At 39.9% G+C, this 14,735-nt stretch overlaps 2 protein-coding genes across 3 annotated transcripts; one reads left to right on the plus strand and one right to left on the minus strand.

The window, feature by feature from the left end:
• The first annotated feature begins 2,219 nt into the window (after positions 1-2,219).
• Positions 2,220-8,004, plus strand: LOC145778516 (uncharacterized). 2 transcript variants are annotated; one of them, XM_082590011.1, is made up of 5 exons: positions 2,220-2,297; positions 3,272-3,395; positions 4,060-4,712; positions 6,305-6,473; positions 6,932-8,004. In XM_082590011.1, exons 3-5 carry the CDS (start codon positions 4,191-4,193, stop codon positions 7,177-7,179), a joined length of 939 nt encoding a protein of 312 aa, XP_082446137.1. In that variant the 5' UTR covers positions 2,220-2,297; positions 3,272-3,395; positions 4,060-4,190; the 3' UTR covers positions 7,180-8,004. The 2 variants fall into 2 exon arrangements, with proteins under 2 accessions (XP_082446137.1, XP_082446138.1); XM_082590012.1 differs by having other exon boundaries at positions 6,308-6,473.
• Positions 8,005-12,688: 4,684 nt separating this feature from the next.
• LOC145779014 (uncharacterized) lies at positions 12,689-13,516 on the minus strand. Its single transcript, XM_082590595.1, has one exon. The coding sequence runs from the start codon at positions 13,514-13,516 to the stop codon at positions 12,689-12,691; it is 828 nt and encodes a 275-aa protein (XP_082446721.1).
• Positions 13,517-14,735: the final 1,219 nt, after the last annotated feature.

Genomic DNA, 14,735 nt, shown 5'->3' on the forward strand with positions numbered 1-14,735 from the left:
CATGGCCCCTTTCGCTCCCCCCTGGCTACGTCTATGCTTTGCAATTGTGCAGATGGAAAGCTGTCGCCACCGTTTCGATTTCGTGGAGTCTTTGCCATATTTGGAAATGAAACAGTTTTGTGTTTTTACTTAACTTATGATATTTTTTGAACTGTTCCACAAAAATAGCTTTTTCCTTGTTTGAGCGTATCTATGGTTTTACCACGCCACGTTGACAGTATTTCTGGAGTTAGGATAGGTCAATAGGACGGGTATCGGCGTCGAAGTCGACAGATGGTACCTCAGTCGACGGGTTGTTGATTTAAAGTAGAAACCTTGGAGCTAAAGGGGTAGTTTGGCTCTAAAAGCTGGTCGATCGAGAAACATAGTGGCTGCTTGTGTTGGTTCTAGTGTTGGATGTCAGCAAGAATAGCAAGATATTCTAATGATATAGACGCAAGCATCTCGTCACTGTGCGCAGGGCGCTGTTCTTTTCTGGCAGGCTATTATCGTTAAATGTTAGGGCACGTGTCTGCTAGCCACTGCCAAGTGTCGTCGTCGCTGGATCATAAGCCCTCCACACCATGAAGTGGTCTGTACAGCGCGAAAGTCATTGATTTGTATGACCTGCCGTCCACAGCTCAGTGCACTCCCAGACAGCAATTTCTGCCAAACTCCAACGCAACATGTCTGCACAATAGCCTTGAATTTTCATCCTTATAATCATAGGACCTTAACGACCACCTTGAAACGATAACCACCATAAATTTTACGGGACTTTCTGATTTCAGAATGTGCTCTATTTTCATAGCAGACGCACGAAGAAAAAAAATAAAAGCAGAATTTAAAACGAAACTGAACGGAATGTTTTCAACGAAACTAATTTCCATCTAGTAGGCTATAGCCTATAATGAATTTTTACGGTAAAACGAATGTTTTATATTGCGAACAGCCACAGCCAGTGTTACAAAAGAGTTTGGCCTAGATAGCCTGTGTATTTTTTTATTTTAATTCCAGGAAAATCCTTATCTCTGAAATTCTGATTTATTTCCGCAATTCCAACGTCGATTAAAAGCTGCTGTTATAAAAACTTAGCTTATAGTTTGACCTTTTTTTACAATTTTCTATTTCACCGCTCAACGGTGGGATGGCTCAGCGGGTAAGGCGCTCGCTTTCCAATCATGCAATCCTGGTTCGACTTCCGGGTTATGCTGGTTGTTGACAAACACCGCTCACCTCTACCCAGGGTGTAATAAATTGGGTGGGCATAGTTGCTGAAGGAAAGGCGGCCGAGAGAAAGTAACTTGGCCACCCTACTCTCGTTAGTGTCGAAGGCTTAGTATAATGAGAACCTTATCTTCTCATACCCCGATGCTTGGATTCAAGTATGGGACTCACCTTTACCTTTTTATTTCACCGCTCAGTGCGTTTTTCAAGATGATTTTCAAAATACACAGCTGGATAGATTCAGAGGCTATTATAAACGAACCATTTTATTAGAAAGCCCTGGTACAACGGTTGCAAGAGCGCCAGTTTGCCACGGCTCGAAGCTGTGTCTTTGGAAGGATATTTAAATACATGTCTGAAGGTGGGCACAAAAATTGGCTCTCTTGCCTTCTCTTCCAATTAATCTGTATCTTCAACCACCAGACGTAAGCCTGAATACGACAAAAAAGAAATAATAGCAAAAAGTTGTAACACACGATACCTGTCTTTTAAAGTTATCAACCCTCAGTAAGCTGCTAGGACAGGGGTACTTAACCAGGGGTGCACGCACCACTAAGGGGTGCGAGACATGTTCCTAGGCATTGAGGGGATGCTGAATTATTAAGGTTTGTTATTACACGACGTAAGATCAAATTTGTTTTTTCCAGGGTTCAATAAAAATTTCGAACTGTAAGCAACTATTACTTTTCATCCAATCCTAGGAGGGGGTGCGAAAACTGGTTGGTAATTTTAAGGTGGTGCCGACAAGGCAAAAGGTTAAGAACCACTGTGCTAGGAGTATCAGTTCATCGAAGGTTAATCAACTGTAAATTAGCTGATACAAACAATGGTTAACATTCATAGCTTATTGCTTCATACGAATATAGGTTTCACCAGACAAGCGCAACGTTGAAATTGTTTGCTTGCACAACTTTAGGCTTAATTGCTTTGAGTCATATATTACCACAGACGAAATTACACCATATATTGCGCTCATGCTTGAACATTGTTAGAAGCTAATCGGAAAGCTAAGTTTTTGTTAGTTTCCAATTGTGTTAAAAGCATGACGACCTTAAGGTTACTATTTGAAAAAGTTGACTGACCTTACTGAGGTAAGCACTGGTTTCAATTTCACGATGATGGTAGGGTTTTTGGAAATTTTGTAACAGCGCTGAATTAATGGTAGTTCATTAAAGCAATTTAAAGTCAATGAGATTGTTTTTAAAAAGCAAATTGTTTCCACTAAGATCTGTTGAATATATGAAAGAAATTTAATGATTTACGTAAGACTATATGTAAAATATAAAAACGTATTTTTTTCGCATTTTCTTTGATGTTAGCCTGTGCTGCTGCAAATGCGTATAAACGAGTGCAAACTGTTACGTAATGTGTTGCAAGTGAGGAAGTTTTAAAACGTGACGTGACAACGGTCTGCCAGTCAGGAAGCTGTTTGGAAAAAATTTCAGTTTTTATCAAGATTATCCTTAGCCTACTGCTTTAGACTGGCGCAAAGGCAGTTAGCTTAAAACACTTAGAGAAAGGTTATTTAGTTCGAGATACCTTTTTCGAGTTGCAGGTTACCGTGAGACTTGTAATAAAAGGTAGCCTATATGCTGAGATGAGGTCCACGATCGAGCTTCTCCGATCCATTTTATTTCTGACCAAAAAAGCGAAAACAACATGCAGCTTGCAGCAACGCGGCAGAGGTCTAGCAAAAAGTTAAAAGTGACCAAACGCGAATGCTGAAAGATACTCAAAACCAAAATAAGTTTTTTTCAGATGAATTAGCACGGTCACAGTAATGAGTATGTGACCACAACAGCAGTGTGTATGTATGTTGTTTGCTTCAGATAAGCTTTGCTTTCTCTTTGCTACTTGTCGGTTTGTTGTCATCAGTCGAATCCAGGGCTCACCACGTGGAGGTTGACAACTTGAGCCCCAGTGTGAACAGGATGGTAAACACACTCTCGATGAAGCTTGTGCTAGGTGGAATATTAAGGACGCAGTGTTATGAAGACATAGCTTGTATACATAGCCTATAACTTGATCGACATATTTTGTACTTATGTTTTATTTCTTGATGTAGTCTTTTGCTAACCCCAACATCCGTATTGTTTCCGCTCATGACGTAAGCCTCGGTGTTCGTGGTGGAGAGAAACAACGACCGGCTCGAATTGTAAACATAGATCGTCAAGAAAAAGCAAGAAAAGGTAACGTTAGGCCGTTAGTTAGAATGCTCAACCTGGATGTTTGCTTCCGACTGTCGATGGTGTGCATTTACTGTAGGCTTATCATATCCTAAAATACTTTTGAGAGTGATTTTACTAAGTATTTTTTCAACCTTCAAATGCACAAGGAGGCTTTAGTTTGCATATTAGTCAATCGTTATTTCATGTATTTCTTTAGTTTATTCAATCTTTATTTTATCAATTTCTCACAAGCAGCCTATTCATTTTGAAATTGCATGTATTTTTCTAGAAAATTGCTTTTCATCATCTAAAGTAAACTGTTATTTTTATCGAAATTTATGTCTGCGTTAAAAGCGCTTTGCATCTGTAGTTCACTGCTATATATTCCAACGACTTGTTCGACCGTTTTGTTTAAACTTTTGTGAACTTTCCAACCATCTGTGTAGTTGCGCATACCTATGAATACAATTGCTTGCTCCACGAAAAGCTACGAGGGGACATGTAGAGGACGATTACCGGTTTAACAATATGTTGACTTTTGGTTGCACAAATTTAAGTGAAGAGTAAGCGTTGCATCCTAGGGTTAATAATTTATAACGCATTTCTCAGATGAAGACCCAGAAAGTCATTTGAAATCCCTTTGCATTTTTCATTAAATATTCATCATATGTCACTCTAATCACAGATCAAAAACCAAACGGCGTGTCGTCTTCGAGATATCCGAAGGTGCCTTTGGTTATTATCAAATCACCGAACGACATTTTTGAAAGAAAGGAATTGAAAAACGGTCAAGCATCACGTGAAGTTACGCCTACAATGGAAGAGCCCCTATCTTTTGATGTCAATATCCCGCCTCCAATACCCATGCAGGACGCCGACAGAAGATATGATATTGAGAAAGCAATTATTCACGATGATGAACCTTTTCCAAGTCCACCATTGTCACTAGATTTTCCTCCACCTCCTCCTGCAGAAATGATAACAGAACTTAATGCGTTTCAAGAAAACAATGAAGAAATAGAACCCAAACAAGAAAGTTTGACATCTCCAAGCAACAACATGGAGATTATAGAAACTCCACATGAAAATTTCACTGCCCATGCCACAAGCCAAATCGGTATAGATCAAATTGCCGACGTCATAGTTACGTCAACAATCAATGAAGCAGTGTGCTCGTATGCAAAGGTTTTGGTATGTCAGCAAAAAGAAGCAACTGATGCTCTTGACAGAGCTTGCGAAAGAGATGATTTTCCTCTTTCTCCTTCAGAAAATTTATCTGAGAGTCTAAGCCAAAGAGTTTCGGCAGTTTCTTCCAACAGCAATGAATCAAATCTCTTGGTAAGAAAGTTTTTTTGTTGTATTTTTAGTGGGTTAAATGCAGCAAGAAACACAACACAAGATTTGGCGATAGATCGCTTATGCGTGTAGCTTGTAAGTCGGACCCAAACTCAAAGTCGCTAAACCGTTACGAAACATGTCTTTTGTATTTATTAGTGTCAAACTAACTGTAGGCAATGTCTTGCACCAGATTTCTGTGAATATTGTTAATGCTGTAATTTTATAAGTTAACTTTGAAACGTCTTGTGTTAATATTGAGTTGTGAAAGCATTACAGTTATTGAATAGCCTACCTGCTTTTCTCACTAATATATTTAAAATAATATTTAATCACTAATAATATTTTAAACTTTTAGGTAACTAATGGGTTTATTTCTGTCTCATGCGTGGGTCAATGTATTTTTAAAGCGTTCACTTATGAAAAAGAAAAGAAGTTTGAAATCTAAAGCACAGTGTCACATGCACAGAATCATGTCACAAGCTTCAGCTAGTTTACTTAATCTCGTTGTGTGTCGCAATATTTCTTGCTAATCACCGGGATACTACAGCCTGTATTTATCACACACAGATGCACATAGGCCTGCTGCTTCTATGTTCAAAGCCTACTTTCAAACAACGCTCTCGGCTAAGCCGTGGAAGTGCCAACTACAATCAAAAGGCTACGTAAGGCCTACGTGACGTCCGGTTTTAGGCTGCCCGGTAACCTTGCCTTTGTCGTTTCACTGACGCAACAGATGGTCTAGAACGCGACAAACAAAAATGAAAAGTGATTGTAAAAAGCGTTAGCTTATGAAGCTACAAAACCATCAGGTTCTAATCTACTAATTATTGCTTAGACATAGCCTACCAAGCTGTGAAAAAACGCTCAGGTTTGAATCAGGCTTGAACGAAAAGTTGTGCAAAGTATACCATTTTTTGCACGCATTCTATTTGCTTTAGCCATTTTCCATTTGTGTTACCGTACTTAAACTTTTGAAGAAAATCACTAGGTTAGCAAACATACATATTAATCAATCGACTTAACATTTTACAATATGAGGGCAACACAGCAATGAATCTACTGTAGAGTTTATTGTTTGTTTTGTTTGTTTATATTTATCCTGCATTGCGGGAAAGCGGACTTGAGCGCTATGCATCGGTGTACGCCTTCCGACGTACACCTGACCCACTCTGCAGCCGACGGCAATGTCTGTTTCCGGTTGTCTACTCTATTTATGACTTAAATTTGGTACTACCCATTACTCGAAATCGATCACTGGGTAGAGGCAATTATCGTAAAGTTTCTTGCCCAGAGAAACAACAGCAAGTGCGGGTGGCTGGAGTCGAACATACAGGCTCTCGACTGCGAGCCCAACGCGCTAACCACTCGGCCATTGCTGTTTTGCCATTGCCATTGCTGTTTTATAATTTGTTTTGTTTAAAATATTTGATCTGCTTCAACTCTTGCTTGGTTTTTCCAAGTCTAGTAGCAATTAACGCTTTCCTACAATCAAAGTCAATGAACTGATGAATGTAGGGAGTTCTCAAATTAAAAACGATAGCTACAGCAACATCATTGCAATCAAAGCATCATCAATATCTTTTTTATTTTAGAAGGAGAAAGAAAAGTTTGGCAAAAACAATTCTCCCTTATCTTTATCGCCTCAAAAGTGTTCACCTCACAAAGACTCAAACACGAACAAAGTGCAACACGAACAATTTCAATCTTCTATCAACAGGATTGAGAATGATGTCAAAGTGAATACACCTGCCAAGGATAAAAGTGAGTTTTCTTTCGAAAAACATCAGTGTATAGCGTACGGTGTGGGTTAAATCAGATAACACATAAGCCTATCCAACACTATAGTAGGTTATGTTGATCGGTTTTGAATCTTTATCCTCGGACTGACACAGCCGTATTGGGTTGTTCCTGGAAGTTTTGCATACTTGTCAAGGCTTTTGACGCAGGGCCGGTTACCGAGATTGGCATAGTGAAGTTTTCACAATTGTTGAAGTATTGTAGTCTGTGAGCTATTCTATCCACCAGGTTTTGCTAAATAGAAAGCAATCTAGCAACGCATTGCTCAAGCGCACACAGTCACACACCTGAACCGAACCAGCGCCGTTTGATCTTGAGTTGGGCGCGTTATCACTGAGGTAACGAGACGGACATACACTAAACAAACAAAAATCTATCTACAGGTTAGATAATGGAAAAAATAAAACATATTTTTTGTGTAGATTTAACCATGACTGTGGTTGAACAACAAGATTCTGAAAACGACAAACAAGAAAGTCCAAAAGAAGCAGCCTACCCCGAAGTAGCGAGAAACGAACACAACAATGAGTTTGCTACAGCGAATCCGATGATAGCTTCCATTGAAACTCACACCACTTCCGATCATGACAATGGATCTGATGTTCAAAAAAACAAACCAGCCAAAAACAAAACTGAAAAGAAGCGTAAAAGCTGTTGTGTTGTTCTGTAAATTACCAATCTTTTTAAAAATAGAGTTGGAAAAGATTGTGCAAAGATATAGGTCTACTACAATCGAACCACTTTCTTAAGTTTCATTTTTTGTTGCAAGCATGTGAAATGAAAGAATCCTTGAAAAGTTTTCTTTTCAACACACGTGCTACTGATTTGCTGTGATACATGAGGCTTGTGACACACGCTATGTATGCCTTTAACTGCTGAGAAAATGTAGCCTACGCCACGATAAAACAGCAACTGTGGCTAGGCTGCAACCAGTGCATTTTGATTGGAAATGTGAAATAAAAGCTCTTTAGCTTTAAAATTTTATTGATTTAATTTTAAGCACTGATTGTGTCACAAGGGCCGTTAAGAGGATAATTTGGGCCCGGCACCACTGACATCCGCGATCCCCAAATCAAGACACTTTTAAGAAAAACGCACTATATCCAAAAACTAAGTGGTAGTTTTTTCAAGTTCCCGGGGCCCTTGGAAAGGTTACAGGCCCCTAAAATCATTCCAGGCCCGATTCCAAAAGTACCTTTTGGACGCTCCTGTCAATGTTACTGTGTGTCACAACGTCAACTTCAAAAGTGTGTTAATTTTCTGCTTTGGCTTACACTCTTTTGAGTTTTGCATTCTATGCTTGTACAAAGCAATGCTGCCTATGAATAAATCAATAGCAATGGAAGAATGTTTTTCTGCACATTTTTTCTCAGCTCAAGTGAATTGTTCTATTGGTCTGCATTCTAGAAAAAAATGTGAATTATGTTTCATTGAACGTTTCGCAATTTGTTTTTGCTTTTTTGTGTAAATAATGGCAGCGTTTTTCATGTTGGAAGTTGGTGGCTCTATTTGGTGACATGTGGACAGTTTTGATGGTTGCCTAATTTCCAGTCAGCAAATTAGTACTCTTTTACATTGATTCAACGTCTGCAGACGTTTAATTCAATACAGAAAAGGACTATTGCTGACTGGTTTATTTCTTATGTTAGCGATGAGTTTCATATTAATTAGAGCTCTAGAAAGCAATTTTCTTCAGGCGAAGCAAAACAAAATTCTATTCTGTGAAACGCTGTTCAAAATAGAACGAAGTTCCTCACGACAAAACTCAAATTATTTTGACAGAAAATCAAATCAAGACAAAGAAATTTTGCATCCCGTCGAAACTGCATTCGTGTTGAAACCACAGCTTAGGTTATACGTAAGTATACATTTTTCCTTGGCCCAACGTTGGCTGACGGTTGTTCGGGTTGGCTGAGGGTAGTGTAGTTTTGTAGTAGTAGCAGTACTAATTAGTAGACTACAGTGATTCTTCGAGAACATACCACAAGGTCCATCCACTTTAAACTTCATGGTGCTTTCCAGTGGCGTATCCTGGTTGGTTGAGCAAGGGAAGCAATATAACTCGTGGGGGGTTAGAGCGTGCCGAAGGCACGTGTATCCTAGGGGGTCCGGGGGCATGCCCCTCCCAGGAAATTTTTTGCAAAATTACACTCAAATAATGGATTATAATGCTTTCTAGAAACACTTTTAGGGTAATTAATATTTGTATGAAATTTAATTATTAGCAGATAAACAGCTATTAACTTATTAAAGGTAGCTCTTACACACAAACGGGCAAAATATGCTGCTAAAATTAGAGAACACCAAAAACTCAGCTACAGCTACCTACTGCTGAAGTAGCTTAAGCCAGAATTCATTTCAGTCAAGTCAATTCTAGCCTAGACCTCACATATCATGTCTTATGCCAAAGTCTACCCAGCCAAGATAACAGTGTAAAGCCAACATTTGGCTCAAACTTTTGCTTACTAGGCCGATATTATAACCATAACAGCGCCTTAGATTTTCTCATTACCTAGCGTCCTAGCTCAATGACACAATATCCAACAGATCAGAATTGCCAGACTGTGAAAAGGCCTTAAAGCCAAAATAATACAAAAAAGGCCAAAACAAGGAAAATATTAGACAAAAAGGCCAAATGGATATAGGCCTATTTACCTGTTTTTATTAAAAATTATAAAATGTAGGCTACATATATTTTATGACTTGTAGCGGATTTTAATAAACTGTAGCAAAAATAATTCTGAAAGTATCCCAAAAAATAGCAAATATAAAATACTGTAGCGCAGGCCCGGATTTAGGGGGGGCAGAGGGGGCAGTTGCCCCGGGCCCCCCGACTTTTAAAGGGCTCCCCTATGTGGAAAAAAAATGTGATTTTGTGTTATTTTTTTCCTTTTGGCCTTTAAAGTTTCTACAAAATGCTGTGCAGTACTGGACTGATGCTACTGTAGACGTAGAGATGGTTTTTCGCGCCGTAGGCTTGAAAAAAATTTTTGCACGGGGGCCCCCCCGTTCTAAAAGTGCCCCGGGCCCCCCATCAGCTAAATCCGGCCCTGCTGTAGCGGATGAGTTTTAATCGGCCACATTACGAGTATAAACAAGTATAGAACATGTATTGAACAATGGTGAATATGGTTTTATCTGGTAAGGTTACGATATTTGAGAAATATTGATTATGCATTTTGAAGAGTTAATTTAAAAAAAAGCCTAATTCGAAGAATTCGTCCAATCTGGCAACTTTGGAAGCAATTTAAATATTGCTTCCATCGATTTGTTAAAAGAAACATAAATCTCGCAAACTTAGCGCTGCTTTTTTTCCTTTCTCTCTTGCTTGTTTCTCCTTATAGCAAAAACGAGAGCAAGGGAAGCGATACAATCTTTGCATCCGTAAGCTTCCAACTTTTTTAAAATTAAAACCGAGCTGAAATCATACGGGGGCGTGAGTGAGAAACTGTTCTAATTCGTATTCAGGTAAAGAAATTACGAAATCGTTTTACTTAAAAATATCATCTTCTCTTTTTTCAATTTTGGCAAGGGAAGCAATGCTTCCCTTGCTTCCATTGAGGATACGCCCCTGGTGCTTTCCATGTTCCAAGGATTTTATGTGTTTCGAGCCTAAAACAAATCAAGTTGCTCGAATTTAAAAATTGAAACACAGTAGCCTACTGTACGGTTTACGTAGTTTCTAATCAATCAATTTCCTTTCAATTCGTACAGGTGTATGTAAGATGAAATCTTAGCCTGAAAACTTCACCTCACAATGAACTTTGTATAATTTACTCCAGATAGGCTGCTTAACCTTGTTGTAGCGTTAAAAGAGTAGCATTTTAAGTTCAAAGAATTATGTATAAAATTGTGCTTTGGTGTATAGATTACAATGCTTTTGTTTGTCGGAAGATAGACCGTTTGTCAGAAGACCGTTCAAAATCGAAGCCGTAGCCTGCTTTGCCAAATTTTGCTAGCATAGACTAAGCCGAACGCTGATATACAGTAGGCTACAAATTACATTCTAGGAAAAAGTTTTTTAAGCAAGTGAAGTTGATTGATCTTTTCCCCAATAAAGTAAAAAGGCAATCGAATCAATAATGAGATTCGGTCGGTTCAAACGAGTTTATTGGAACGTGTTCTTAAAAATTTGATGCTATCCGCAAACCGGTTGTCAGCAAGCGCATGCATTGACTTGTGAATCGCTGGGCTGAATTAATATCGGGTATGGCATGCCGCTGCTGCTGAAGAGACAAACTGTTGGGTATAAAAAGTAGTAGCAGCATTGATATAACACTAATGATTGCGATTCTGACGACATGGTGAGGTGCAAAATACAACGTTTCGTGGAGACAAAATCTCTTGCTTAAAATCATTCTGATTTGATGTGATTCCTGTAGGTCTACTTACAGCGACTATAGCAGTTGTAATCTGCTGCTTATTTCATAGATGATAAAAAGAACTTGCTTGTTTCTTTCAAATTTGATTGGCATGACGGTTATGTTGTTTATTTTTGAAACTGTTTCGTTTCAAATACTGTTCTTTGCCGTTTAATTTTTTTTTGTTACAATGTATGATTGTCACTCAGTTTCAAAAATTTGAAACATTGGTTGACAATGCAAAGGCAATGAAAAGATTGACTTTGTAGTGGCGGCAGCCAGATCTCTATCATTTTCTTTAAATTAAATTTAAAATTTCCTTTACTTAGTTTAGGAGTTAAACCCCTTTAATTACATTTTCATTATAAAAAGTAAGGAAGACCGGGGAAATTGCAGCGAGGAAACCTTTAACCGCCCCTCTCCATCGTTCCACTCGCCCTAGGATGACAGGATTGCAGCGGCCCATTCAAAGAAGACTAGGCTCAACGAAAGCTACCCTTCCTCTCGTCGCCTCTCTCTGGCATCTCTTCCAAATGAGATGCCAAATGGCTGCAGTAGCCTTTCTCCACACGCCGGTGCCTTTCTTCAAGCGGGCATCTAGATTCTAGAACAGTGGTTCCCAACGTTTTTGTTGTCACGGACCCTTTTAGACAAATTATTAATTCTACGGACCCCTACCTAAATTTTGCCTGAAACTCAAATAACATACTATTGACTATTGTAATAATTATGCTACTCAACTACTGTAGCCTACTGCAGGGGCGCGGAAGTAAGGGTGCTCAAGGGGCTGCAGCCCCCTCTAGAGCAAATTCAGCCCCCCTGGAATTTTCAATAATTGCTTCAGCCCCCCTAGAAAATTCTTACAATTTAAGGTAGGCTACATAACATATTTTCAGAAAAATTTTCGAACAATAATTGCTACGATGAATCGAGTTTCTGTTACGTGGTCGCGCTCATCATTCGCAATAAAGAGTCGTCAATCACAGAGATCGAGCTATACCTCGCAGTAGCGGTAGGCCTACTAGCCACCTTCTCTACTAACACGGCGGTCCATCGTTTATTGGGCAACATTCTGCAATACGTAAATTTCACGCATACTTCTGAACATTACAATAATACATGATATTGCTTTGTCATATCTGACCGACATGACAGAAGATAGTCCAATGAGAGGAGACGCACGTGCAAACATATTCGGCTTGGTAAAACAAGCACGCATGATGCGGCTTTATTTTGCGATTAGCCTACCTGCAGCGGCGAAGTTTTTCAGCCTGCAGAAGCCGTCGCAAGACATCTCCAAAACAAGCAGATCTCTGCTTCTTCAGCTTTGGAATCAATCACCATTCTCCGCGAACAGATCAAAAATCTCAGAAAAGATGTATCCGTTTCCATGCTTATGGAAGTAGCGAACGTCTTTGCATCTGTCAATAACCTATAAGACGCCAAAGGATCCCCGAGTGAGCAAAACTCGATTTCGAAACACAGAGGAATTGGATGCTTTGTCGTCTGCGGGAAAAGGAGCGTGGAAACGGCAATAAGGCCTACATCGAAGCTGTTTGATACCTTTTATTTGTGAAAACTGAGGGAAAAGAACTACACGTGTGCTCTCTACCAGTGCATAAGTCGAACTGATTAAACTTAACATAAACACGTTGCAGTCAGCGCAAGAATGTAGCTTCTGGAGAATCGGACATTTCTCGCGCTGATTGCAACAAGCAGTGCTTCCAGCATATTATTGCAAATACTACAACACCTCCTTCTTAAGTTCAATGACACTACAAAATACAACACCAAAATTAATACATTTCACCAGGCAGGTTAAGGCCAACTCGGATCCTCAATAAGTCGATTCGGTCTCTTAACCTGTCTGCGCGGTCGAGCAGGCAAGTCCACGTTGACGCTAGCGGAAGGTCTGACATTGTCCGGCGGCTCGATGTGCCAGGGGATAGACGCAGATATTCTCCGTCGAATGAATTTGCGGTTTCTAATTAACAATCGGCCGCTATCAGTTTTAACAGTGTATTTCCGGTAGTCGTCCACAGCGACTATTTTCCCATAAATGTCCCACAGTCCGGTGTTCGAATTTTGTACTGCGACGTGAGTTCCGATCGGGAATTCAGGAAGACGATGAGCACGATTGTCGTAGTAGGCTTTGGTGTCTTCAATGGACATCTCTTTTCGCGTTTCAGCTTGTTGCATCTCGCTCTTCCATTTATTAGAGAAGGCCCGATGATGTACTGGAAGGGTGTCTTGAGTCGGTCGTCCGTACAGTTTCTGAGCAGGTGACAATCCGTCCTTCCTGCATGGCGTATTTCGATACTGCATCAAAGCTTTTGCTAGTTGATCTTCGTCGAGGTAGCGATGCGTCCATGAACGACGAATTAACTTTTTCATGCTCTTTACGGTTGCTTCAACTTTCCCATTAGATTGCGGATAGGTTGGAGTAGAAGTACGATGCCGCACGCCCCATTCATGAAGAAATTTGGAGAATTTCTCAGACTTGAATTGGGGTCCGTTGTCAGACCAAATAATATCTGGTATTGCAGTGCGAGTAAAATAATCACGTAAAGCTTTGATGACCACAATAGACGTAGTGTTATGCCTCATGAAATAAATTGACGGCCAGTCTGTAAAACAATCTACCATAATTAGATAGTGTTGTCCATTAAATTCAGCCAAGTCAATCGCTAGTTCCTGAAAAGGGCGAATGGGTTGATTTTTCAACACCATTGGCTCTTTGCACAACGAGGGGAGGTCATCTTGACATTTTTGACACGATAAAATTACGGTTTCAATGTCATGGTCTATACCGGCCAATAAACGGCCAAACGAGCGCGTTCCCTGGTACGGGTAACGCCTTGGTGAGATTCGTGTAAATTAGCAAGTATCTCACTTTTAAGTTTTTTCGGAATGAATAATCGACCACCATACACAATAAAGTCATTGTCAACTGATAATTCATGTCGTATCTTCCAAAAGGGTTTTAACGTATTAGACAATTGAGGTTTATAGTTGGGAAATCCATCGACGATGATCTCCTTTAGTTGGCGATAACATTGGTCGTTTGATGCGACTTCCTTGAGATTGACAAGCCTTAAATTTAAATCTATGCAAGCGTTGAGTTCTGCAAACCTGTGCATAGATTGGATACTGTTTTCTGCTATTTCATCATCTGGTGTAGGGTCCGACACGGGGCTTCGAGACAGGGCGTCAGCGGCTTGATTCGATGCACCTTTTTGCCAGTGAGCAGTGAAGTTGTATTCCATGACCTTCATCCTCATGCGCTGTAACCGTGGATTCTCGATTTCATCTAAACGCTTGTGGTTTAAAATCGAAATTAAAGGGTTATGATCAGTTATGACGTCAAAATGAGGCAGGCCTGCAAGAAATTTGTGGCATTTTTTTATCGCCCAGGTGACACCCAGCATTTCTTTTTCGACTGTGACATACCTAGTTTCTGTATCCATCAGAAAGCGCGATCCGGCTTGAACCGTACGCCAGGTGCTGTCACTGCATTGTTGAAGTAAAAAGCCTAGACCACTGTTCGAGCTGTCAGTCTGTAATCGCGGAGGTTTGTTAACGTCGTAAAAAGCAAGAAGAGGGATTTCAAACAACGCTTTTCTCGCTTGTTTAAAACTTTCAGTAAATTCCGGAGTCCAGATAAATTCGTTTTTACTGCTAAGCAGAGGTCTTAAAGGCAATAAGTACTTGCTTACAGTTTTGGTGTTGCTAGACAACTGGTTAGCGAGACCAAAAAACGAACGTAAGTCAGTGACGTTAGCAGGTATTGGGAAGTCACTAAGTGCATTACACAAAGAGCTATCAATTTTACAGCCTTCCTGGGATAGTTCGAATCCAGAAAACT

This window comes from Aplidium turbinatum, chromosome 10 (genome assembly GCF_918807975.1).
Source record: "Aplidium turbinatum chromosome 10, kaAplTurb1.1, whole genome shotgun sequence".
Taxonomy (NCBI): Eukaryota; Metazoa; Chordata; class Ascidiacea; order Aplousobranchia; family Polyclinidae; genus Aplidium; species Aplidium turbinatum.